The sequence below is a fragment of the Brachypodium distachyon genome, chromosome 2 (assembly GCF_000005505.3).
Source record: "Brachypodium distachyon strain Bd21 chromosome 2, Brachypodium_distachyon_v3.0, whole genome shotgun sequence".
Lineage (NCBI taxonomy): Eukaryota > Viridiplantae > Streptophyta > Magnoliopsida > Poales > Poaceae > Brachypodium > Brachypodium distachyon.
In genome coordinates, this window is record NC_016132.3 from 49,319,679 (window position 1) to 49,346,989 (window position 27,311).

Below are 27,311 nucleotides of genomic sequence, written 5' to 3' on the forward strand. Positions count from 1 at the left end.
CGAATCCCTTGGGTTTTGATCAGCTTTCGTGTTTGTTTATGTGGTTTTAGGTCAGGCTCTTTCTATTTATGGTTATTATCTTTGACGATGGTTGTTGTTCCGGTGCGTTGGTCTTTTGGGACCTTAGCAGGACGACTAACCCATCGTCTACTATCACAAGCTCTCTTTTGGCTGGCAAGCTCTGTCTGACTCCGGTGATGAAAGGGTAAGGACGGTGGCACATCTTCGGCTTGTTATAAAGTGTTTGTCGCCGTTGTTAGGTGGTGCAAGAACCTCTTTGTAATTTTTATTATTTTTAAAACTTTTCTAAAACTTTTTTAGTACTGTTGATGATGGCATCCTTTCTCGAAAGAGTGTGAGCACAACGCCAGCCAAACGGTATTCATTCAAAACGTCCTCGAGTGCCAGTGGCGGATCCATAGGGTGGACAGGGTAGTCGATGAATCATCCTGGGTTTTTTATTCCTTAGGTATGCCATGACAAAGAGGATAAAACAATAAAAATAAATAAATTTATAGGAACAATGTGACTCAAGTACCATGGCTTTTGTGCTGGATCCGCCACCGTCGAGCGCACAAATGCGGAACTTCGAGGATTTTCGTCAATTACGTGTCTCACTCATGCGGTCGAATCAGCCCGAGTGCCTTGTTCCTTGGTTAACATAAACAACACCTCACGCCTGTAGCACTGTACTACTGCCCATGGCCATGAATCTCCAAGATGGCCGAATAACAGCCCAGCTTCAAAGTCGGCCAGCAACAACATCTTCTTTGCATCAGACACTATCCATCTGGATCGCGGGAACGGAATGAATCCCCGATGAGTAAAGTTCATTTTAAACCCTGTGCTTGTAGAACTTGTCCAAATCAAATCCCCATTTCTAAATTCCTGAAGTTGGCACCCTAAACTTATTAATCCCGGTCAAATATAACCTTTGATTCGTTTGGCAGTCCGGGAATCCTGGTCGGTATTATTAGCAGCTCTAATTACACCCACTGGCGTCATTGTCCCACACATATTCCTCTTCTTCACAAACTCATCCGCAACCACCCTATGCCGCCATGAACCTGCCCCATCTCTTGGCTCAATCATGCCAGCGATGAGGCCATCCCGCACCCGGCGACGCCTGCTGCTACCATCAATTTGGCCGGCGCTGCTGTCAATTCGTGCCGCCGCCGCATCGAGGGGCTCCGCCGCGGCCTTCTCTACCTCCCCGACCCCTCCTCTTCTTCAATTTCTCCGTGCTCCCACCGAATTAGCCGTCGATTTGTTCCGTGCGGGCGCGAGGTGGGCGGTGTGCTCGTGCAGGTGCAGGGTGGGCGGCGTGTGCGGGTACGACGTGCGAGGGGGGCGGCGCAGCGGCAGTGAGCGAGCAGCGGGCATGGGCGTGGCGGCACGGTGGGGGCGTCGAGCAGCGGGGCGGGACGGCAAGTTGGGGGCGTCGAGGAGCGGGGCGCGGGAGGAGTGCGGCGTGTTCGTGCAGGTGCAGGGTGGGCTGGCGGGAGCGTGACGAGGATTCGCTACTTTGCACGTCAAAAGCGAGTCAACGAATCCTCGGTCAACTATCGCCAGCCGAAACGGTCTTCGGGCGAAATTTCTTCGTTGTTTCCTTCTTGCGGAGGCATCATCACGGTCCGTATCACGCCATCACGGGGATGCGCATAGGTGATACGTGTCACCAATTTAACACTTGACGCCACCGGTACCTCTGGCTCTCTAGCGTACGGCATACTTGGATTAGTGCTTAGCGCTTGAGAAATTGCTCCGCGCGCTGCTAGATATTGCATGTACAACTGGTGTTCGCGACTTGGTGGTTGGTGCAGCACGGCACCTACAACTACACCTGCACGGCCGCTGCACCTTTTACTTAGTAGGGTACGTAGTACGCTTCATTTTGATTTACTGCTGTCTTTGAGGTATGAGCAACCAGAAGACTGACTAGTCTGGCATGCACTGATGCACGGTGACGAAGTACAGTTATTCTATCCTGACCTTGTGCGGCATTGCAGTCACACCACACGTGCACAGTACATACGGTCTATACTTAGCACATACTTCATTTCGCTTTACCTTTGAACCAGGCCTGTTTGTTTGGACTTCTATTTCAGTTTTCGGTGCTTCTAGTAATCTCAAAAGCACTTCTACTGTTTACACATGAAACTGAGAAGCATCTCCGGACGTGCTTCTCAGCTAGAAGCACCAAAAACACACGTCCGGAAGTGATTCTCAGCTTCATGTGTAAACAGGAGAAGTGTTTTTAAAATTAATAAACCAAAAGCTGAGCCAAACAAAAGTGGCCTAAGTACGACTGACTAGAAGCTTGACTAGTCTCCCACCAAGGGCATGCACGATAACATCTCCATCCAGGACTTTTCCCCGTTTGAACGCAGCTACCGTTGTGCGTGCGCGTTTCGGTCTCCGGACGCAAACCAGGCCGTTAGAAAGACGAGCAGTGTGGCAGAAAGCGCTAGTCATATCACCAGTCTGAAGTTCGGACATTTGCTCCGGACAAGGCCAGTCCACTCGAATCATAAATCCCAAGAAACCACGGCGTCAGTCCGAACTCCGAAGCCCCTAGTAGTTTGAAGCTTCCGAGCAAGCACGTCGCCAAGCACATAATTATAAGGGTCAAGTCACGTTCCCGCCCACATTTGCTTACCATATATATATGCGGAGTACTCCACTCCTCTGCCCGCGTCCACCGCGGCGGCGGGACATCAGAGCAGAACACCACGATACCGACCGAAAAACATGGCAACCTTGCCATGCCGCGCGTCCCTCCCTCTCTTCCTCCTCCTCTGCTGCCTCCTGCACAGCGCGGCCGCCCAACCCGCCACCACTACGGCGGCGTACGAGAGGCAGCTGCTCATCCAGATCAAGGACGCATGGAACAAACCGCCGGCGCTCGCGGCATGGAGCGGCTCGGGCGACCACTGCACCTGGCCCTACGTGACGTGCGACGCGTCGTCGGGGCGCGTCACGAACCTCTCGCTCGCCAACACCGACATCACCGGCCCGGTCCCGGACGCCATTGGCGGCCTCTCCAGCCTCGCGCACCTCGACCTCTACAACAACAGCATCAGCGGCGCCTTCCCGACCAGCGTTCTATACCGCTGCGCTTCGCTGCGGCACCTCGACCTGTCCCAGAACTACCTCGCAGGCGAGCTCCCCGCCGGCATCGGCCGCGACATCGGGCAGAACCTCACTTTTCTCATCCTCAGCGGCAACTCCTTCAACGGTACCATCCCCACCTCGCTGTCCCGGTTACGGAACCTGCAGCGGCTCTCGCTGGATAACAACAACTTCGCCGGCACCGTCCCGGCCGAGCTCGGCGACCTGACGAGCCTCTGGAGATTGGAGCTCGCGAACAACTCGTTCGCCGCGGGCGAGCTGCCGTCGTCGTTCAAGAAGCTGACCAAGCTGACAACCTTCTGGGCGGCGTGGTGCAACCTCGTTGGGGATTTCCCGAGCTACGTGGCGGACATGCCGGAGCTGGAGATGCTCGACCTCTCGGTCAACGCTTTGACCGGGAGCATACCTCCGGGGATTTGGAGCCTCCCCAAGTTGCAAATTCTGACCATCTATGGCAACAACCTCACCGACGTCGTCGTCGATGGTGCCTTCGGCGCGCTGAATTTGGTCACGATTGACCTTTCTTCGAATCACAGGCTAAGCGGGCGGATTCCGGAAGGCTTCGGTCGCTTGCAGAGCCTTGTGACCTTGAACTTGTACTCCAACAACTTCTCCGGCGAGATTCCCGCGAGCATCGGCCGGCTGCAGTCATTGGAAACGCTGAAATTGTTCGGTAATCGTCTCAACGGCACGCTCCCTCCAGACCTCGGCAAGAAGAACTCGTCGGCGTTGTTGTCCATTGAATTCGACGACAACGAGCTCACTGGCATGATACCGGAGGGGCTGTGCGACAACGGCAAGTTCCAGTCGCTCACCGCCAAAAACAACCGCCTGAGCGGCTCCATCCCGACAGGCCTCGCCGGTTGCGCCACGCTCGTAAACCTGCAGCTCGACAATAACCAGCTCTCCGGCGAGGTCCCTGAAGCGCTGTGGACGGCGGCAAAGCTTTGGTACGTGTTCTTGCGGAATAACCGGCTCAGCGGGAGTCTGCCGGCCACCATGTACGACAACCTCGCCATTTTACGCATAGAGAACAATCAGTTTGGTGGAAACATCCCAGCGGCGGCGGTTGGGATCCGGGAGTTCTCCGCCGGGAACAACAATTTCTCTGGAGAGATGCCGGCCAATTTCGGCAGTGGCATGCCGCTGCTGCAGACACTGAACTTGTCCGGCAACCGGCTCTCTGGCGGGATGCCGAGGAGCGTGGCCAAGCTCGGATCGCTGACGCAGCTGGACCTGAGCAGAAACCAGCTCACGGGCGAGATACCGGCGGAATTGGGCGCCATGAGGGTGCTCAACGCGCTTGACCTGTCGTCGAACACGCTCTCCGGCGACATACCGCCACCGCTTGCCAGGCTACAGCTTAACTCGCTCAATCTGTCATCGAACCAGCTCGGCGGCAGGGTGCCGGCCGGGCTCGCCATCGCCGCCTACGATCGGAGCTTCCTCGACAACCCCGGCCTCTGCACCGCCGGCAGTCTAGGGTCCGGCTACCTCGCGGGCGTGCGCTCTTGCTACGCGGGATCAAAAGCCGACGCTTCCTCCTCCGGGGGCGTCTCGCCCGCGCTCCGCACTGGGCTCCTTGCCGCAGGCGGCGCGCTCCTGCTCCTCATAGTGGCCTTCGCCTTCTTCGTGGTCCGCGAAATCAAGAACAAGAAGCGCGCGGCACGGGACGGTGGATGGAAGATGACACCGTTCCAGACCGACCTGGGTTTCAGGGAGGAGAACGTACTCCGGGCGCTCAACGAGGAGAACCTCGTCGGCAGCGGCGGGTCGGGGCGCGTGTACCGCGTGGCGTACACCAACCGGTACAACGGCAGCGCGGGCGCGGTGGCCGTGAAGCAGATACGGAGCGCCGGGAAGGTGGACGAGAAGCTGGAGCGCGAGTTCGAGTCGGAGGCCGGCATCCTCGGCGGCATCCGGCACAAGAACATCGTCAGGCTGCTGTGCTGCCTCTCCCGCGCCGACTCCGCCAACAAGCTCCTCGTCTACGACTACATGGAGAACGGCAGCCTGGACGTGTGGCTCCACGGCCACGGCCAAGGCCTCCCCCACGCGGCCATTACGGCGAGGGCCATGTCCGCGCGGCGGGAGGCTAACCTGGACTGGCCGACGAGGATCAGAGTCGCCGTCGGCGCCGCGCAGGGGCTGTGCTACATGCACCACGAGTGCTCCCCGCCCATCGTGCACCGGGACGTCAAGACCAGCAACATCCTGCTGGATTCCGAGTTCCGGGCTAAGGTCGCGGATTTCGGGCTGGCCAGGATGCTGGTCCAGGTCGGCACGCTCGACACCATGTCCGCCGTTGCCGGGTCGTTCGGCTACATGGCTCCTGGTAAGCAATCAACCATATCCTCTGTTCTGAAATTTTACAGGGCAAACTTTCCAAGTTCTTAACACTGTCCTCTGCTTGTCTGCAGAGTGCGCTTACACGAGGAAAGTGACAGAGAAGGTGGACGTGTACAGCTTCGGCGTCGTGCTCCTGGAGCTCACCACCGGCAGGGCGGCCAACGAAGGCGGCGAGCACGGGTCCCTGGCGGAATGGGCGCGGCTCCATTACCAGTCAGGAGGAAGCATCCCCGACGCTACAGATACCCGCATCAGATACGCGGGGTGCTCGGAGGAGATCGAGGCCGTGTTCAGGCTAGCCGTGATGTGCACCGGAGCCTCGCCCTCCTCGCGGCCGACGATGAAGGACGTGCTGCAGATCTTACTCAAGTGCTCGGAACAGACGCTACAGAAAGGCAAGACGGGGCATCGCCGAGAGCACGAGGCAGCTCCGCTCTTGCTGCCACAGCGCGGCAGCCGTCGGAAGCAGCTTTCCGACTCTTCAGGATCCGACAGCGAGGAGAAGAGCGACTTCGACTCCATTGTCTGAATTAAGGAGTGCACTTAGTTAGCACAACAGCTATGATGACCCAGGACAGTGCATTTGTACTCCAGTGCAGAATTGGCAATACTATTACCAGAGGATTAATAGTCTCAATTTTGCTTCAGAGTCGTTATTGTATACACTGCCTACCTTGTTTTGACACCTAGACAGACATGTACACATATATGACCAATTGAGCAGAAGAAATACCAAGTATTGGATTATACAGCCCTCTTATTCTGAATTACAAAAGATTACATGCAGATCTGATATTAGTTTGCGATACCGCATCGCAATAGAAAATTACAGGTTTAGGGGAAAAAGAATTGGCAGGAAAAGAACGACATCGTTCTGACCTCCTTTTCCACTTTCATGCAGTTGCAAACGCCTTTTCCATTTGACATACTCCAAGCTCCGAATTCTGGAACTCATTGGCTCTATACTAGTTATATATATCCCGCTGCACAGGCTCTGATTATGTCCTTATGTGTCTGCAGAATAGCAAAAGAAGACGCGAACCGCAAGAGGGGAAGAACTCTCAGTAGAGAGAAACGGCAAAATAAAGGAGGAAAACAAGAAGCTGCGCAAGGAGCTCAGTCCCTCTCCTAGGACTACTCGGCAATAGCATATTGGGAATGCGAGGCTGCAAGAAGTGCAGCACCAATGCCAGAGCCATCATTGGCCATCTTGACGACAACAGATGAGGCAGCCTCCTTGCCGAGCAAGTCTGCTAGTGTCGCTTCTACGCAGGAGCTGAACTTCTTGTAGTGCTCGAACAGACCACCATCTACAGCAACGACTGTCCTTTTCTTTGGACTACCATCACTCGGCACTCTGTCCCTGCCCAGCTTCTTTAGAATGCCATATATACCAGCAGCAGCTAAGCGTGCACCTCTCTCTGCGACCTTGTCGCAGATGTGAAGAGTAATGTATCTTGCTTCCAGCGAAATATCAGCAACCTAAAAAAACAATTCAAGCACAGCATAAGGAATCATTGGTTGTTGAAGATCAAATTTGACAATATCTGCTTTTGAGTGTGTGTATCGTCATACCCCCAGGATATCCTTCAGTTTAGACAGCATGAATCTGAGATCATGTGAGGTGTCATGATGCATGGCTGACATATCCGGTGTCCTGCAATACCGGGATTAGAAGCTACTTTTCGAAAAAGGAACAATTTCACTATCTCCTGGCCTCTGCATCTAGATGATGCACACAGCCGAAACTTATTTAAAGCGGAGGACAAGTGATTAGACGCTACTTAAGAAAGCATCTACAGGATACATTAGTTTCTGGAAAGAAGCACTGATGACTAACAAACACAAGAAATAATTAAACTAATAATGAATCACGATATTGTAATATTTCTTCATTAAAATATCATATACATGTTCAAGCTTTAAATTTACCTCTTTCATTAGGCCTTTAAGCTATTCAAGCAAAAGTGAGCACAGCATCATTTGTTAATATGCTGATAGTCAAAAAGGTTAAGATACTTTCTTCTGCTCACTGTATATAACTGACGACTCATTCCAAGGACATAAATTGCCATCTAATAATCACACTATCACTTCGTTCTTCTCAAACAAGGGAAACCCCATTCCATTTTCATTAAAAGATGGAACGAATCGTCACTTCTTCCTCACTTCTTAAGGGGGCAGTGATCACCGATTTTCTTTTCAGTTTTTTGACTTTTCAAAGAGAACCGATTGTTTTTTGGGCGGTGAGAGGCTGGGAGCGCCGAGGTCCAAGTCCAGTAGTACCAAACTCACAATGGTCATACTTGGCAGGAGTTGTGATCTGCAAAGTTAATGATTAACTTTGGGGTTGGGGCTAGAGTAAGTTGGCTAGCTGGAAGGGGTGATACCAAGGCACACAGTGAAAATCATATTGTTTTAGTGTCTGAAACACTAAATCATATTTGCCTCTAAATTTTGAGTGTATTATTAACTTTGTAAGCAAACTATAGAGTTAAGACGTACCGTCCAAACACCGTCAAATTCTTAACAGTTGACATTTTGATTCCTGGTTTCGAACCTCATATGTAAAATGCAACCGAGAGTCCCAGAGTAGGAAAATACACAAACATAATCAACAAAATATTTAAGAGTATGCATGTCACACTATATAAATTTATTCAATCCTATTTTAATTTATTCTTACGAATAAAGAAAAAGTAGACGTTTAATAGGTGGGACGTGGAAGTGCACCTCAGTGCAAATAGGTGCTCCAATTTTGGAGGAACAACATCTCCAAATAATGAAGCATCATGAGCCAGCTTAAGCAAGATTCTTCGCACAATCTCTCCAAGATACATGCCAGAAATCATCTTCTCATATATCTGTAAAAGGAAGGGACAAAATCAGAAACCTACACATAGTTGGGAACAACTAGAATAGATAAACGGATACCTGCTCCCCAGGGTTCAAACTTTCAAAATCCAAGGCCCTATCGTACTCGGAATGAGGAAGCTTGTCTGACTTAAAGTTTCCCCATTCCATGTTGATTACCTGCAGCATATCGAAGTTTTGAAATCAAAATTTTACATAACACACCTAAAATCCAAAATCATACGTCATAAAAGTTCCATTGGATATACACGACTGGACAAGATCCAAGAACCTTCAGCATTAGAAGCATACAACGGAAGTCAGACACTAACCATGTTTCCTGATCTAGGTAGTAGTCCGTTCCATTTTGGAATTGCATTTGCATGCTCCACATACGCTGCATTTGTGCCAGTTCCCAATATCACAGCAGCAACGACATCCTTATCATCATATATCCCGCCAGCCAATGTGCCTACAGTATCATTAACCTGTGCAAAAAATGTGGCAAGATTTCATGAGGTTGAAACTTGAAAGTACCTGGTGATATAACAAGTGGACGACCTTGGTGTTCATAGAGAATTTCAAAAATCAATGCAAGCATCAGAATGCATAGAAAGTGACGTCTCAAAGACAGGCCTTGGACTGCTGAAGATGCTAAATTATTTAAGGAACAAATGAGCTTTACTTTTTTTTTTTGAAATGAACTGAGCTTTACTTACCAGAGCTGTAACTTTCATATCAAGCCCCTGCCGCTCCATAGCCCTGCTCAATTCAGCCACAACGTCGTCCCCAACCTGAGTTCACAGCAATCAATCATATGCAACACTACATCCATCTATTATCTGTTACCAGTGATATATATATGAAAACAAGGTTAAAGGAGCTTCCACGTAATTTCCCACATCAGTTGGAGAAAAAGTGAGAAAGTTCAGCAGTGGCTTATTTAGGTGGGTCAAGATTGCATGCTAAGTGCTATGTCTCTACTTTGAGCATATAAATCGCCAATGATAAGCATTATAATTGCATTCAAATACAACTCTACTTTGAGCTTCTGGGTATGTATTGTTAGACAATTCAACTAGTTATATGATTGAAAAAACAAGGTTAAAGGAGGCTCTAGGTTCACGAAGAGGATATAAACCCCCAAATTAGTCGTATAGAAAGGAAATAGAGAAAAAATTATATTGCTTATGCGGTGTGTCCAGATTATAATAGTGCAGTTGAATATAAACATATAAGAACTGGTATATAGTCATGTATCAAATAGGACTCTCGTTCAGGGATAAATATATGCATTTCAGTATCTAGCAGCACAATAGCGATGACAATTCGGCTAGTTATACCGTTACAACAATGCTTAAAGTAACACCACATTTTCTCTAAAAGGCAATTGGTTGCCATACTAATAGGGAGAAACGAAGAGAGGTCTTATTTGTTGGTACAGACTATGAGACTGCAGATGAATATTATAGTTGTCTTTTGGCTACAGATTTGTAGCATAAAAGATACAAATATACTTTTAAATATAAAAGTATGCATTTTAGCACCTAGCCATGCAAATGTGCGAGACTTACTGGCTAGTTATACGGTAGTTGACAGTGGGCAGAAATATCATGACTCCTGAGCAGAATAGCTATTGAGTAAGTCTAAACATGCTCTAAGTTTGAAGTACATTTTTAAAATTAACAATAAATATTATATACTAGAAACTTTCTAATATTATGAAGAACAATGCAGGATGGCAGATAACAACTTGTTGGGGACAAAAGTCAAAAGAAACCGGGGTCCTTTGTCTAATTAATAATAAGTCTCTTCAGGGGAACGAAATGAGAGAAGTTTAATTTCCACATCAAAATGAACATGGAAATCTCATAGCAAGAAATCACGTGTTTGATGAGAAATTTCACTCATGATCAACTTGATTGTAAAGGTAATAGAACAAATATTAGTATCTCATTTTTTAGTGACGTATGTATAAGATCATTTGATTTTTACCGTGCCATTGATGGAAAATCCCTTTGTCCACTTAATAAGGGTCCCTGAAGATATTGAGGTCTGGTTTACTGGGAAAGAAAAGGTGAAACCCAGTTCTCTCTGTCTGCCCTCCGGTAAGTAGAAATCATCCCCTTCAGTCGCAACAAATCTTTCCAGCTCAGCGGCGATGAAATCAAATAGTTCCTGTATTCGTGCTTTCCGAAAAGTGAGTGAACCATGCAAAAAGAAAAAGAAATCTGATACAGGGGACTTTAAAAGAGCAAACAAAAGAACTTACGATAGAAGTCCCAACCATCAGATGAGGTGGAATGGCCACCTCTTCATATTGTTGGACAACACGCTTCTCCTTTCCTCCAAGCTGAACCCTTATAACACGAAAGTTGGTCCCACCAAGATCGAGTGCATAGAACAGTCCATGCTCGTCCCTGAAGAAGCAGGACAGACCATTAAATAGTAAAGTAATAGCAGAGCAAACAAGAAAACAGGATTTCAGAAAGGGGTAGGCAAGACATATTTCATCTTTAGACATGTCACATGTGCATGAGATACAAAAATCTCATGGCTCAAACATGTCTTCTAAGTCCTAGATATTCTCTCGCTAAGTTCTTCATGGGATTTTCGTAATACTCCATTTGTCATCAAATGCTTCCCGCTCCAGATTTTTCGGTCCTCAATAAATTGCAAAATAAAAGGTTCTCAAAGTACATTTTTCCAGAAAAATAACAATATAATTTTTATGAAACCAATGTAGATAATTAGAAAAAATATACTGTCCAGAAATTTAAATGTTTGACAACATATTAAATAATACTCCCGATGTTTCACTTTACCTATCCTCAGCTCACTATGCACGCAGACCAAGGAAGCACTAAATTGAAGAATAATTTGATAAAATAATCTTAAATAACATACTGCAACCGATCAGACTTTATGAAGCAATTAAATAGGGATACAGGTGGGAAAAAAAATGCAAAGAAGATGCAATAAGTACACTCTTAATTTCCTCAATGGATAGACATATTGAAATGGAATTTGCTGAGGCCAGGAACAAATATAATGAAATAGAGGAGTACTACGCTAAAGTATGTGATCGCTTCGAATTATCCATATAGAAAATTGCGATGCCAGAAAAAAGAAAACCGTGACCAGACAATCAAATATCCTACCTTGTGAGAAAAAAATCATCGCTCGTTGCTTGATCCTTGAAGGCAAGCCACAAATGGTCCACTGATTAACAGAACTAGAGCAGACATGTGGGTACACATATCTCTACTCTAGGGTAGACACAATCACACAAATTAGCGATGAACATTCCAACATTATACCCCAACAACACGTAATGCTTTATTTAACTACTGATGTCCTGACCCCATATCGTGATTCTTCATGCAGGTCAGTATATAATCCAGATTTTAAATTGAGGTGTCCTTTTGAAGATATCACACAAATCGTTCAAGGTGCACACATAGGACTAAACAATGCAGTGTGAAAACAAAAGGTCACATCCTTCTTCCAAAATCAATATGAATCATAGCAAGTTGTAACAAATATCCAACCGTATTTCCTCAATTCTGTTTGAAACTGCCTTTTTAAAAACGGTTTTGCTATTAAAAAGTCACGTGTTTCTCTTAGTTAGAGATCAGCCAACACGTTTGGCCGTCGGCAGCACGTAGTGGGGGAATATAATCAAGAAGTGTCATGCTCCAGGCCACCTCAGGGCCAAGTCACGGTCCTGCCAATACCAAGAAGACACAATCGGACTTCTCCACCTCAACACTAATACGTACAACATACTACTGGTACATTTTTCATCGAATCCACGCCTCAAAATGACGCGACAAAAAGAAGGCGAAATTCCGACCAATTCACGGCAAGACACACGCGCCCCGCGCGCGTGCACACACACTGACACGAGAAGAAACGTACTAGCAAGCACTCGTCTCACTCAGTCACAAATGACGACAAAACCGAAGAAGCAGGGGAGGCCTTACCCGGTGGGGAGGTTGTCGACGTAGCTGATGAGCATCTTGATCGGGGCGTGGGGGTCGGCGCGCAGCCCGCGCTCCATCTCCTCCACCATGGCGTCGGCGATGTCGCGCAGCATCGGCGTCGGCGTCGCGAACGCCCGGTCCACCTCCTCAATCACATCGGCGGCCTTCTTCCGCCTCTCCGCCTTGGCGCCCCGCCTGCTCTTCCTCCGCGACACGGCCACCGCCACGCCTACCGCCGCCGCGGCCGCGGCGCACACGGCCACCGCCGTCCCCACGACCGTCGTCTCCTTCCCCATCGATCGCACTCTCTCCACGACCGAAACCCGCACCCCCACACGCCCGGACACCAGAACAGGACCGGCTTCCGTATCGGGGGGGCCTGTGCCACTCACCACAGCCTCTCCCTTCCTCCCCCCGTCTCTCGCTCTCTCTCCTCTGTCCTTGCTCTTTCCTCGCTTGCGCAAGCGTGGCAGTCGGACGAGGGCCACGAGTTGGACGTTTTGCAGCCGAATTAAATACCCTCGTCTTTGGAACGTTTTTACGGATGTACCCTTCCACGTGAACGGACATGATTGTGCCAATGTGCAACTGGACGGGATAGATTGCCCTCAGCGGGGTGGTCCTGGTGCATGACTTTTCTGGGTCCGTGGATTTGTCGGGTGTAAGAATATCGCAAGTTTTACGAGGTTTTATGTGTCAAAAGAACATGCTGAGTTGCTGACGAACAATATTTCTGTCAAAACTGAAGCAAGGAGGCCCACCGCTCAGAAGAAAGGAGGTGATTAGTTAAGCAGAAGCGACCGAGAGATGGGAGAAGAGAAAGCGGCGGCACGAATGCAGGATACGTAAACGGAATAGCGCCTCGGTGTTCGCACCCTACCTATCGACGGCGTCACCGCGTCAGCGTGGCCGACACGCGGACGGCGACGGGGAAGACGCCTCCCCCACGCCGCATGTGGGGATGGACGGTGGATGCGCCGCCGCAAACGAAGAGCACCCTCCGCATGTCAGACAATCCAAAGATTATAAAGATTAAGATACCAACTAACTTTGCGTTTAGCTACTGATGAGTCTGAGATAGAACAAAAATAGTGTCCTACAAGCAAGTGCCAGCAGTGTCTTGGGGGCTGCTTCACTCAGCACGAGAACGTGACTGACGCAAATGTGAGTCCCAAATTTGGCATGCGAGTTGTTACCTAGTTTATGTAGGAATTGAACTATTTTACATCGAGTCTCTTTGCTCCCGAGATATTTATTGAACTGGTAGGAAAAAGAACAACATCAATTATTGGAAGGATGGTTAGGTGATGGGAGACTAGGAGAATAAAATGATTCCAGTGCGGAACTCCAGATATACATTCTCTTGGGGGGCTGGAAGGATAGGCCTGAGAAAATTCCCACTGGGGAAAAGAAGGTGACACTGTAAAATGCTTGCCAGAATGCCAACGCTTTTCCAGCATCAGTATTTTCTAACCTTTTGCTAGTGTGAAGAACTTACAAGGCAGGAGTATTTACAGCAGTACATGAAACTTATCAGTTGGAAGTCAGTTTCTCCAAACACTTCTAAAAGAAAAGAAAAAACTCTCTAAGTTTCTCTGGAAGTCTGAACTGCTACGCTCTTAGTAGTATACATCTCATCGGGCAGAACTCTGCATTGTTAAAATACCAGGCAGCACCGTAGAGCAGAATCATCCTCATGGCCGTTCACAATCATTGAAGTTGTTGGTTCACTTCTTCACAATTTGCTCGAAGAATTCATTGCTTGGGGTAACAGGGACAAGATAATTACCGAAAAAAGAATCAAAGCTTTTATAGCTTCCCAGGCATCCCTCGTGCTGTGCTTGAAGGACAGCAAATCTCTTTGCCTCTCTAACTTTGTTGATATCCACTCTCGCTGGCGCGGTACCTGCAACCTGCAAAAGTGGTGTTCACATCAAGAAAGGATGTTAGGACAAATCAAAAAGGAGGAGAGAAGGTATCAATTGCCAATCGACGTGTCAGGGATTAGGGCATACCAATGAATTAGATGACGCTGCCGTCTTGTCCTTATCAAGAGAAACTTGAGAAGAAGGTCTATCCCTGTGTTCCAAAGGACAACACAAAATATTTACTATACATGAAAGTAGTTTGAGCCAAATTGAAATAAGTAGCTAAGCATGGTTGCAGGAATCAACAGCAGACATTTGACTATAATATCCATAGAATTGTAACAAAGAATAAGTAGGAGGTAGGACCTGAAATGTATAATTGACTGTAAGATACCATAGATTGTTCTCGCTTGCAGTCAGTGCATGAAGTTATCGACTAGATGATTTGTGCTACTCTCAATTCAGGCAAATTAGGAGGTGCCCTTCCAGTGCATTTAGGTTGATAAGTCATTAAACCTAACACTGACAATCAGATATAGACACAAATGTAAAGATAACCAACAGAATAGCTAGTTTTGTTCAATGATTTAATGGTGGTAATGACTTGTCATAGCTGTCCACGAAAGATCTGGTATGTTAAATTGCCTTTCAATTATGAGCTTATGAGCTATACGCAGTATTTGGTTGGAGTTAGATGAACAGAGTCAAGAGCAAAAGAGTGATAGACAGCAACTGCCCCAAAGTATTTACCGCCAGGACCATGAAAGTTATAGTTTATGTGATCACATTACCCACTCCGCAACTCAATTGTGGTCGATACCGCAAACCAACGAGCCCCGAATCATGCCTGAAAAATATCTGTCTGGGACAGAAATGCAAAAGGGCTCATGATTCGCCTCAATCAACAAGGTTCCACGGGAATATCGAGACTTTTGCCAAAATGCCAAAATGTAGATAAACAGGCACACGGCCACATTCCAAAGCCCCTTTAGAAGAACACCAAAACCTAACGTATAGAGATGCTCAGAGGATCGCCTAACGCCTAGTACGGAATCTTTACCTAAAAGAACCCTACACCTGTAGCCAAATCCGACCACTGGCACGCCGCCACTCCACTAGCGACCAAGGTCTAAGCCTTTGCAATCTTGAGAGATCAGGTAAAACATCCGCTAAATTGGAGAGTTGGAAGCACGAAAGGGGAAAAATCACACGGAACATAATTGGAAGGATAGCAAGAAGGCGTGAAGTGGTTGATACCTCCGCGTCGGTTCGATCTTCCGCCGCTTCGGTGCCGGCGGCTGCGCCGGCGTGGGGGAACCAACCTCCGATCTCTCGGCCGCCATCGCCATGTCGCTGCCGCCTCTCGGGCCTGAGCCCAGATGTAGCTCGGGTAATTCGGGCATCGTTGGGCCCAAACGGACGTGCTCCCTTATTTCACGCTTATTCGTGTATCCAGTAATAACAAACACTGCTGGGCCAGACGGCCCAGCCCACTAAAGACGCCCGAGCTTTCCTTTTTCTCAGAAAAAAAAACGGAGGTCCTCTAAAAAAAAAAACTTCATCTCAACAAAAAAAAAATACGGAGGATTCACACACCCAGACCCAGCCACACAAAAAAATCTACAGATGACAATAAAATAAAATGAATAAATGATGCTATATCTCACAAATAATGGTTGCATGCCTCTAGAAGTATATAGTCACTGAATTTTAACAAAGAAATATGTGAAAGATGGCATCCTGTCTATTATCTCGAATTCTCGAGCAGTAAGATGTCATCTACTCCCTCCGTCCCAAAATAATTAACGTGAATTTATATAAGAATCAATACAAATCCACGTCACTTATTTCAGAACGGAGGGAGTATTAATTATGAGAAGCCTCTCACATTGTTTTCATAATTCTCCATTCTGCATCAACAATTACCTTATATATATTTGCTAAAAAAAAGATCAGCATCGCCTCGTTGTACATGCCTTGACTGTTCAATCAAGCCAACACCTTTTTAGGTAGAGTATACTTCTTGCAAATACTTCTACCAAGCCCCAAACTTTTGAGTCTCCAGTTCTACAATGCAAACATTCGCCCTCTAGCTTTCAGCATGAAGGTTGGTGCCACGTGTCTCATGCTCCCTCCGCCCCGAAATATTACGTGTATCCCGACGCATTTTAGGTATAGATATATTCATATTTGGACAAATTTGAAACACTTAATATGGACGGAGGGAGTATCTTTATACTCCTTCATTGCTTCCCTTCTCGATGCTCACCAATGTTCGTTCCTTCTCTTCCTCATCTCGCCCCATTACCGCAACTTCACCTCACCGCCCTTATTTTCTTGATCTATTGTCACCGTCGGATGAAATCAGGGTGCCATGTTGGGAGCTCATTATATGTGTCCATCGTTGTTTTCAAGGCCACCATTGCTTCATTGTTGTTGACCTAATTCCGATCCCCCACACGGTCTACGTCTTTCTTTGTCTCATCCTCAGGCATTCTCCTGAGGCTACGATGTAACTTGTAAGCCTACCTAACCTAAATTAGGTAGATTATTCATTCCTAAACTACATGTTTTTCATTACATATCTCTCAAAATTAGTATGAGCTTGTGGGCATCTTATTCATATGAGTTCCAAAATTTCATTTACTTTTGTGAGCACATGGTGGACACATGATTGAAATAAGTCTAGTTTACTCCCAATTACTCCCTCCATTCCACAATACAACGTGTATAGATTTTTCTCATTTGTTCCGCAATACACCTCATTTTTCTCTTGGTACCCGCATCCGGCCAATAACTACTCACATCCATTTATTATTAACCCAACATGAGTGGTCAGGCACTAGAAAAGAGAGCTGCATTCGTTCAAGTGCACAAATCTATATGAGGTGTATTTTGGAACGGAAGAAGTACTTTGTTTTACTAAAGGTACTCCAGTTACTCAAACTTCCTTGTGTTCATAACTTCATGAATCTATTTTTTTTTGACGAAACAGCCGCAACGAGCTATTTATTGCCAATAGAAGGGTTGAGAGAATCAACCCGCGGAGAAAATTACACAGTTAAATACAGAAAAGATGAACAAGAAGGAGGGAGATACAAGGTAAACGTGAAATACAAGAATTCAAGGAACATCATCAGGTCCAGAGATCAGCTCTCCAATACCGGCGCCAGCCTTGATCCAAAGAGCCCCTTCCTCCTTAATGAGGGCGAAAACCGTAGATGGTCGGAGATGCTTGTGCTGAAAAATGCGCCGATTCGCTCCTTCCAAGTCTCCCAGAAGGTGAGAAGGATGGTAGACGCCATGGCCTTGGCCCGAGTCTTCCCCAGCGCCTGAGAAGCATCAGAGCGATCAGACCACCACGATCTGATCGAGGAGGTGTCCACCCAGCTAAGGGGGCTGAGCAAAGGATAGTCATAGCGAGAAGCAATCAAAGACCATATGTCCCTAGCAAAGGAGCAATCAAGGAGGATGTGCACAGCGGATTCTTCAACGGTGTGACAGAAGGGACACCGTTTATCATTCGGGATACCACGACGCTCCAGAAAGTCAGCGGTGGGCACTCTCTGAAGGGCCAGCAGCCAGCCAAAGAAGCGGCATTTCTCAGGTGCCCAAACGCGCCAGAAAAAACGATCAAAAGGGACACGAGTCAGGCCATGAAATTGGGCAAGGTACGCGCTCTTCGCAGAATAGGTGCCATCGGAAGTGAGGTTCCAGCGTATACTATCACTGCCAGGAGCCAGAGGAGGGGCATTATCGAGCATAGAGAAGAGGCGAGTGAACTGCCCAAGGTTCAGGGGGGTAACGCCATGGGCAATGTCACTGACCCAACGGAATTGCCATCGAGCAGATCGGACATTTCTGTTTTTCCGTCGCGCGATCTTGAACAAATCTGGAGCAATGTCCATGGGTCGCTGCCCAAACAGCCAAGCATCATGCCAAAAGTTGGCGAAACGGCCATCACGAACAGTTATGGAGGTGGCAGCGGCAAACACACTGAGATCAAGATCATTAAGGGGGGTGGCGACACAAGTCCAAGGCTTGCTTGGCTGAGTCCAGCATAGCCGCTCCCATCTCAAGCGCAGAGCGCGGCCAAATTTGTCCAAGTCAAGCACACCAAGCCCTCCAAAACACTTAGGAGAGCACACCGTGGACCAACGAACCAGGCAGCTGCCGCCATTGCAACTAGGCTCTCCACGCCAAAGCCAGCCACGAAGAAGTTTCACAATTCGTTCCCGGAGCCAGACAAAAAACTCGAAGACAGTGAGGTGAAAGATGGACATTGTGGAGAGAACCGATTTGAGGATAACAATCATACCCCCTTGCTAAGCATTTTGGATTTATACCCGGCCAAGCGGCCTTCGATTTTCTCAATAAGAGGCTGGAAAAGAAGTTTTCCGGGACTTCATGAATATATTGGAGTAGGTGGTCTCATTTTTTTTATCCTTCGACCTTTTCAGTTGGAAAACTAGCAAAACACTCAGACGACTTTTACAAAGGACATGTTTGGTTAGGCTTAATGTGACTTTTGACTTGGGACTTCACTGTTAGATGATGAGATACGCAAAAAGCTAAAGCGAAAAACACATAATTAGATGTTTTTTTTGACTTAGAAGTCAAAATTCAAAAACAATATTTAAACTTAACCCGGCAGGACCTAAGAGCAACAAAGTACTTTGTCTCGCACCCAGCTATAAATCACTGTCAAGGATTCGAGAATGAGTCCTAGCCGATAGATAATTACTCCGTATTATTCTTCTAGAGTCAACATGCATGTACGGTACGGTACGGGTCCTCGTGAGCTGCAGCAGTTGAAACTCGAGAGAACTTGCCTTCCAGCTGGTTTCCCATATCGTGCAGTTTACACAAGTGCACATGTACTTTCTGACGGCGTATTCCGCCCTCTCTCGGTCTATCAGAATTCAGAACTCAGAAAGCCTGTGCTGCCGCGGCGATCCAGAGAGTCTGGGAAGATCGAGCTAGGCAAAGAAAAACCAACGGCCGAGCGGCGCAGGGCATGGCCGTTGCGTGCCGTGCGCCGCGCGTCGACCAGTCAAGAGATACGGAGTACGGAGTAGATTGAAAGAGTTGAGCTGGGGTGGGGTTCTTCTGAACAGGAACCGCCTGTGGAGCCGGCCTGTCGCTTCCGCTGCATGTCAGCTGTCTGTCACCCGCCGCCGGCGTACGTACGAGACTCGTGCAGACGTGCACGTCGTCGCACCTAGCCAGCACAGCTACTCGTAGTCGTAGGGGAGATAGCGCATCAGACGATGGATCGGTCGCGCCTTTCGGTCAGTCCCACTGCTGTTGCCGCCGCTCCCATTTCTGTCCCTTGCGCGTCTCATTTCGGCTGCACGCGGCCGCAGGAACAACACGGTGGTTTATATCGTACTGTGGGCGCTCAGTCATGCCGCCGAGGATCGCATCGAGCGAAGGTTGGTAAGCATGCACGTTCGAATCACTACAAGATGCCATGGTCGAATTTCACGCACATCATACAAATCGCGCGTGCGCCCACCGTGGTAGACACCAAAGATGTCGCATCCCGCGCATACTACTGGCCGTGCAGCAGGACTGCAGGAACAAGGTAATGTAATTTACCTGCACTGCAAGTCACGCGGCGGGTATCACATCAACCAGCGCCCGGCGAGCTAGACTTGCTTGCAGAAGCTGCTGTCGCCAGTTACCCGAGGTGACTGTTTTGGCCTCCGCAAACTGGCAGCTTCGCTCCGCCACTCCAGGACCCATGAATAGGTGCGGCTAGCACATCAGTACTACTGCGCACTGGTAGTCGATCTGGTGGTATTAATGCAACCACAGTGGTCTAGAGTCTAGATCGAGTACTCTATGGACTCTGGCTACAGCCTTGCGAACTGCTGCGTCCACGCCTTGTTTCATTTATTCGCTGCTCCTCCACAGTTCCACTCCTCGGCGGCAGACAACTCCAGTCACCTGCTGGCCGCGAAGGAAGGTGGCTACAGTCAGCGTCTACAGCGGCGAGCTGGCTGGCCTCTCCCTACAAAACTGTAGCAGGGTACTAGTAGTACTACGGCACTACTCCTGGCAGGGTGAAGAGAACCGGCGTGGATTCTCTGACTTAAGGCCGAGAAGAGAACGTGTCCAGGGAAAGCCTCCGGATAATTATAGAAACTTTGCACGAAATATCATGTTTTATAAGTTGCCCTGGCATTTCAATTTGAATGGTCATGACTAAAATAGAACAATTGTGCAATAGGAAACAATAAACACAGTTATATCTTAATGTGGTTTATGTAGATTTTTTTTTCAAAATATTTTATGTAGATTGTGAAACTCCGAACTTGAGAGGGCAACTCATCTCAATTTTTAGGGTGTATTTCTCAGTTGCTTGATCTTAAACAAAGTTGACGAATCAGATCCGTTGGATTAAGATTTGAGAATCATCACCGCTCTCTCATTTCCCACGTGTTATCGTTGGATTAAGACCCGACGTTCAAACACGCCAACTTATCTCTAACTATTAATCGGTCAACTTCTCAATAGCAACACCACCTCTTTTTTTTATTGTCGCATCTCTAGATGTATTTGGACTTCCATCCCGGTTGGCTCGGTCTTTCATAGTTTTCACACATCAACATAGCGTATCTTTTGTCAAAACTTTTTAGGAAAACGGTATCTTACGGGGAGCCTAATTAAACAGGGAGGCCGTGGCCCTGACGATTATGTTTGTGGTGTGGGAAGACGTGTGCATTTCTTTCCATTTGCGTTCCCACTTTCGCAACATGTCCATTGTATTCACGGTGATGATCATACTCCCTCCGTCTCATATTAAGAAATGCACACGTCTTTCGCAACATGCTCATCACGGTAATCCTTTGTATATGCTCCAAGTGGTCTCTTCAGGCTTTTTTTTACACTTCTTCTTAATCAATGAATTGAGCAAACACTTTGCCTTAATAAAAAGACCCAAGACAATGCTAAGAAAGTTGCAACTACAACCAGACCAATTAAAGTCTAGTGATTAGTTGTATTTTAGTTACTGTTAAACAGCATATAAAGACAATATGGAGTATGAAGTCAAACTTTGAACAATTATTAGACTACGGTACATATCGTTAATTAATGATACTCCCTTCGTCTCATATTAAGTGGCTCAAATTTGTCTAAATATGGACGTATTTATATACTAAAATACGTTTAAATACATGTAATATTTCGACACTTAATATGTGACGGAGGGAGTATTAATTTTGAGTGTGACTCGAGGCAAATATGGAATATGATATCAAACTTTCAAAGCCTAATAATCATTCTATTGGGCGGGTGGTGGAGAAGAAAACATATTGGACGAGGATTGATTGAACGATAAAGTGGAAGACCAAACAACATTTTGTCACTTTAGCTTATTTGGTCTGAAAATGGTTGTATACACCGGCAAATCCACCGTGGGGGCACCACGGGCATGTGCCCAGGCTCCCCAGTGGCTCATCCAATGAGAATTAAAGACATCTAATGGCTATATATGACACCAATCCTGAAGATTAAGCTTAAGTGCCCAGGCTAAAGTCTTAGGCTGGCTCCACCTATGGTTGTATATGCAGATATTTAGAAATAGAGAGAGTACGTATAGTTGTGATAAAACGTCGGCACGACGGCGCATCAATCTCACTATTAATGCTGCAGGGCCGGGGCTTTTTCCCGAAAAAAACTATTAATGCTGCAGAGGAAGAAGATTGATAAGGATGAGCTGGTTGCTATCTCTAATCTCTACGCACTCGATCTGGAACTGAAGTCTGAAGATCCGATCGACAACACAAAAGAGACCGATTGACTGAGAATGCTGATCCATGCGTTACAGTGGTGGCAAGACTAGCTACATCTCGCACGTTACAGCCACGAATTAAATCGTGGTCTGTAGTGCAAACCGTTAGTGGTACACTGATATTCATGCGCTGTCCAGTGTAAATAGTAATGATACTAGCTTAGTGACTACTGCCACTGGGACTTCAAAATTCGTCCGTGGTCCCAAGAGTGAGTTCATCCAGATCGAGCAGTGATGCTGACGGCAACCGTTGAGCACGGGCCCCTTCCGTTCACATGAGGATCTCTGCTCCGTTCTGTCCGGCAAATAGTGAAAGAGCACAAGAGAACGAGCCGAGCACCAGTCAAGATACATACGACGCCCGGCCTACTTGTCGGGGACGGCCTCACACATGTCGATGGTGAACTACTCCGCTCGGCGCAGATCTTCCGGAAACTCCGTCCTCTTGGACCTCGCCAGGGCCTCGATGACCGCCTCGTCGCTCTCGCGGAAGAGCGACAGATTGACAACTGTCTCCACCCTCGCTCGGTCCTGAGTTTCTCGGCGTACGTCGTCGAGGACGAGGGTGATCCAAGAATTCTTCTTGGCCCGCTCGATGGGGTCCTCGTCCTCGTCCTCGTCGGACATCAGTTCATCTTCCGACGAACTGATGTCCCAGGAGGAGTTGTCGCCGTCAGCCGATGGCAGCATCTCCGCCGATCTAGGGTTGTCGGAAATGGTGGAGACGACGGAGGCGGCGGGGGCTACGGGGTGGGGAGAGGAGTCTTGAGCCTCCATTTCTTCGGTCTAGGTCATCGGAGATGGGCGTGGCGGTGGCGGAGGGGGTTTCGTGGCGGCGCTGCGTTCGTATTGGGAACCGAAAAGCCCCCTCTGAGCCGTAGATATACGTGCTTCGGAGGTGGCATTTCGGTTCCCCAAATTTTTTTTTCCGAACCAAGCCAGTTTTCGGTTGCTGATCAAGCCATTTTTTTGTTCCAAAACTGAATACTGAGATCGGGCCATCCCAGTTCGGTATCTCGTCTAACCACGATATTTTATCCACTCTTCCCGTGGTGGCTTTCCGCCCCCGTGCTTCATCCCCGGTCACACGATTAATGCGGTGGAGTATATAAGTAGCCAATGAAGTGTACTGTACCCAGGAGGTAAAGCACCGAAGCAGAGAGCACCCAGCGCCGACGTCTAGCTTCCAAGAAACCGAAACCACCTAGCTAACACACCAGCAGATCCGGGGGCGATTGCTCGCATGGAGCTCACATCTTGCTATTCATGTATGTAATGTGCGTCCCCGCATGTCAGGGTGGGCAAAAAAACTGAGAAACCGAGACGGATCATCGAAAAACCGAGAACCAAAGCTGATTAGACCGAAACCGAAGAACCGTATGAAACTTCGACCAGAAAACTCAGAAAACCAAAGTTTTTCCGGTCAGTTCGGTTTCTGGTCTCGGTTAACCGAAAAACATGAAGTATTCATGTGCCGCGTGCATAGCGGCCCCTAGACCAACCGTTACCCATGATTTCCTAAATAATTTCCTCGTCTAGACAAGACACACCTAGCCCAACCGTGACTGACACAAGATTATGTCTTTATTTTTGCGTTCAACTTTGTACGACTTTTTTTTTAAGGGACAACTTTGTAAGACTTGAACCTATGCGATGTTGCTAAATCTGTATTCAATACTGTTTTTACTCAATCAATTATGTTCGGTTAGTTCGGTTCAGAATCGAGAACCGAATTCGGTTCTCAAAAATTTCGAGATGATTTCGGTTCTCAGTTTTGAAAAACCGAATTTCACAAAAATCCGAGAAACCGAACCGAAATTTCAGTTATACCCGAACGCCCACCCTGACCGCATGCATTGTGCCCATACATTTCGAGGTCGGGATCGAGCGAGTGGTTGCCTGATCCGCCGCTGCATCGTTTTACTCGTGCTGTCGTCTCTGTCGTGCAGACAGAGGGTCCGGTATTCTCGTCGTGCAGACAGGGCGTATAGTCTTTGGGCCTTGGTTTGGTTGGCTTGCGTGCGCGCTAGCCAGGCCGGAGGGGGAATCTTTGGTCAGCCGGTTCGACCGCCGCGCCCACTGCCGAGGTAGGGAAGGGAACCCACCACGCGTCAGTTCGGTCGGCCCTCCTGCTACCTATCCCTATCTGCCGCTAATCCGCCTCGCCGCCGCTGCGGTTCGGGAGTTATCCGTTCGAGGTTGATGCGTGCGTGCCTTCGCCCAAAGTTTTCAGCGCAACCTCCGCCTTTCCTCTTCTGGGCTGGATTCACGTAAACTTCGCCGCTTCCAGGCAACCGATACTGCTGCTTCTTCTTTTGCTGTGCTACCTGCCCTGCTGCAAAGTTTCTTGCTTTAATCTCGTGCCTTTCTGAAAGCTAAATAGTGGACATTTGCCTTGTTTGAAGCTTGCGGTTTCCGGACCGGACCACGGTCATTTCTTCTGGATTTCGCGTACAAACCGCCCTTCCTTCTTTAGCCGTGAGCCGTGACACCCGCGTACGGAGGTCAAGCTGTGTATATAGGCTGCTGTGCGTTCCTCATTCTAGTTCACTCCTTCGATTGATTGTATTCGAAAGTTCTTTTTCTCCGGTCGGAGCGCGCGGTTCTTTCTGTCGTCCAAAGCGTGATGCTTCTTTCTTTTTCCTTCCGAGATTTTTTGTCTTAGTAACGTTCCGTTGACCCGTTTCTTCATTTCGTTCGTGTCGGCAGAGAATCCGTGCGGCCGGCCATGGGGCGTGCCATGAGATGGCTCAAGAAGGTGCTGACAGGCAGGAAGGAAGGGCACAGGGGCCTCAAGGAGATCCATGCCGCGACCGACTTGCGTGGCGCGGCCGAGAAGGAGACGACCGGGAGGTGGAGCTTCGTGAAGCAGAGGAAGAGCGGAGTCGACGGCGGGAAGCGATCTTCAGATCAGGCCCCCGTCGCCGTGGCGGAGCCATCGCAGGGGAGGTTGTGCCGTTGTGCCGGTGGAGTGGAGGTGAGAGCGCGCGAGGAGATGGCGGCTCTCGTGATTCAGAAAGCCTTCAGAGGTTACCTGGTATGATCTTGATCCATCAATCGCCCCAAACATTTCATCTTTCTAGTTTCGATATCTTCATACTGTTTCTTGTTATTTCTGCGTGATCAATCAGCTCAAACGGTTTAAACAGTTTATAAGTCTGTACTTGATCGTTCTTGTAACGATGCAGATTCTCCTCTGAACCTATCTTTTATTGTGGTGGATAATTTCACACTGTTTGCACCTAGATTTGTCTGTTCCTTCTTGTACTATATATTTGGCTAGAGTAGGCTAGACTTTTCTGCAAATGATGTCATTGCTGGTCATGGTCTTGTACATGAATGACGGAGAGTTGTTAATTCTTTTAACAACTGTTCAGAATCTGCACGTTCATGGCCTGCGCATTTGGTTTTTTAGGGAATCGGTTGCAGTTGTTTACTCGGCGGAGACCTGTCTGTATAATAAACTTGTTGTTTCGTGTCAGTGTAGAGAGTAGTGGGTACTGATTACGCAGCGTGACATATGCTTGTTACCAACAACAGTTGTTTAGTCATTTATCCGTCGCAAGTTGTCTTCTTTTTCTTTTACATGATGAATTCAAGTTGTCTGTTTTATTTGAGTTTTGTATCACTTCAGGCTAGGAAGGCGCTCCGCGCTCTCAGATCACTGGTGAAGCTGCAGGCTCTGGTCAGGGGCTACCTCGTGAGGAAGCAAGCAACCACGACTCTGCACAGGCTGCAGGCGCTCATGCGACTGCAGGCCGATACCTACGCCGTCAAGCGAGACTCCTACCGGAAATCCACAGAACAAGTACGTAGCCAGTTTACCCTACAACGCACATTTAAAATCTTGGTGTCGACCGATCAAGCGTCGACGAAATGGATCTTGAATTTTGATTTCTCGAGTTTCGAAATGCACAGGAGAGGATCGTGGCGCAAGATGCTCGGACGAAGCCGTCGCACCGGCGGAGGCTGTCGGACAGCACGGACTCCAACTACGAGCAGCGCGGGAGCCCGCGGATCGTGGAGATGGACACGTGCCAGCTCCGCTCCAGGTCCACCAGGATCACGACGAGCGGCCGGCACGCGCACAACACCACCCCGGATCGCTCCTCGTTCTCGCCGCAGTCCGTCATCAAGCAGCCCCCACGGCTCTCCACGCGGCACCATGAGCGGGAGCGCGACTACCCCGCCAGGCACGCCAAGACGGCGCAGAACACGCCGCGCTTCCTCTTCGGGCACGGCCCCCCGGCGTACGAGTACGACTCGCCCGCCAAGAGCGTCGACGGCGGCGGCGGGCTGACGACGCCGTCGCGGCTGCTTATCTCGCACCGGGACCTGCTCGTCAGCCCGCGGTACATGGCGGGCACGGCATCATCTGCGGCGAGGATGCGGTGCCAGAGCGCGCCCAGGCAGCGGCAGCTCCAGGGCCAGGGCGGCGAGGGGCCAAGGGCGAGCCTGACGCAGCTGGCCGGGTCGAGGAAGTCGGCGTGCACGCACATGCAGGCCGGTGGCTTCTGCTTACACTGCTCGGAAGCCGCCACCCACACCGGCTGTTCCGATGTCAGCGACGAGGCGGCCAGGGATTACTACTTGGACAGGATGTGGTGATCGGCCGATATATCAGACGATGGTTGGTGTAAGATAGTCTCCAAAATCTGTACATGCTTAGGTGCTAAAGTGTTATAAAGTCAAGGCATAAGTACGTGAGTCACAAGTTGGTTTTTTCTTGAGTAAATTTCACACCACCGCAGTTTTCATGTCAAACTTCTCACGCAACCCCACTTTTACTTAATTTGTCCGGAAACCAAATTTTTCAGTCACACTATAACAGTAAGCCCAAAATAACGAGTTTAGGTCATTTGATAGTTTTTCTTATGGCACGTCGGACAAACCCGACCTCCGACATGTCCTCTTACATGTGGGCCCGGTCAGTAAGAGAAATGGTCAAATGGCGTAAACTTGTTATTTGGACTGGTTGTTAGAGCGTAACCGAAAACTGTGGTCTTCGGACAAAATAGCAAAAGTGGGGTTGCGGGAGAAGATAGCCCTAAAAACTGTGGTTTCGTGAAATTTACTTTTTTTTTAACCTTTCCTTTTCATAGATTTACTTATGGATCAGGCTGCACATAACACAATGGGGTAAATGAAATCCAGTGCACAGACACACAGTGGCTTGGCAGTGCCCGCATTGATGTTTTTGTTCTACCTCGGTGAAGACAAACGTGTAGTTACGTGCTAAATATATGTTGTTTCCAAAAGGGACATGCATCAGGAATGATTTGACGCGCCTCGAGTTATCTGCTCCAACAAATTACAACGACA

At 48.4% G+C, this 27,311-nt stretch overlaps 4 protein-coding genes across 9 annotated transcripts; 2 read left to right on the plus strand and 2 right to left on the minus strand.

Annotated features, from left to right (window-relative positions):
* Positions 1 to 1,463: 1,463 nt before the first annotated feature.
* Positions 1,464 to 6,228, plus strand: LOC100845283 (receptor-like protein kinase 5). The gene is made up of 2 exons (XM_010233998.3): positions 1,464 to 5,467; positions 5,553 to 6,228. The coding sequence occupies exons 1-2, from the start codon at positions 2,752 to 2,754 to the stop codon at positions 6,008 to 6,010; spliced, it is 3,174 nt and encodes a 1,057-aa protein (XP_010232300.1). The 5' UTR covers positions 1,464 to 2,751; the 3' UTR covers positions 6,011 to 6,228.
* On the minus strand, positions 6,191 to 12,829 carry LOC100824391 (hexokinase-6). Its single transcript, XM_003569725.4, has 9 exons — positions 12,321 to 12,829; positions 10,607 to 10,754; positions 10,330 to 10,512; positions 9,054 to 9,128; positions 8,667 to 8,822; positions 8,416 to 8,514; positions 8,215 to 8,345; positions 7,057 to 7,138; positions 6,191 to 6,963 (listed from the first exon to the last, which is right to left on the minus strand). Exons 1-9 carry the CDS (start codon positions 12,614 to 12,616, stop codon positions 6,616 to 6,618), a joined length of 1,518 nt encoding a protein of 505 aa, XP_003569773.1. The 5' UTR covers positions 12,617 to 12,829; the 3' UTR covers positions 6,191 to 6,615.
* An 807-nt stretch (positions 12,830 to 13,636) lies between these two features.
* On the minus strand, positions 13,637 to 15,600 carry LOC100824998. Its single transcript, XM_003569727.4, has 3 exons — positions 15,446 to 15,600; positions 14,336 to 14,399; positions 13,637 to 14,233 (listed from the first exon to the last, which is right to left on the minus strand). The coding sequence occupies exons 1-3, from the start codon at positions 15,589 to 15,591 to the stop codon at positions 14,048 to 14,050; spliced, it is 396 nt and encodes a 131-aa protein (XP_003569775.2). The 5' UTR covers positions 15,592 to 15,600; the 3' UTR covers positions 13,637 to 14,047.
* An 8,457-nt stretch (positions 15,601 to 24,057) lies between these two features.
* LOC100825609 (protein IQ-DOMAIN 14) lies at positions 24,058 to 26,809 on the plus strand. Of its 6 annotated transcripts, none has more exons than XM_010233999.2 (5): positions 24,105 to 24,259; positions 24,395 to 24,517; positions 24,699 to 25,026; positions 25,624 to 25,797; positions 25,908 to 26,809. In XM_010233999.2, the coding sequence occupies exons 1-5, from the start codon at positions 24,192 to 24,194 to the stop codon at positions 26,595 to 26,597; spliced, it is 1,383 nt and encodes a 460-aa protein (XP_010232301.1). In that variant the 5' UTR covers positions 24,105 to 24,191; the 3' UTR covers positions 26,598 to 26,809. The 6 variants fall into 6 exon arrangements, with proteins under 6 accessions (XP_024315961.1, XP_010232302.1, XP_010232301.1 ...); XM_010234002.3 differs by having other exon boundaries at positions 24,159 to 24,279; XM_024460193.1 differs by lacking the exons at positions 24,105 to 24,259; positions 24,395 to 24,517 and adding an exon at positions 24,058 to 24,076.
* Positions 26,810 to 27,311: the final 502 nt, after the last annotated feature.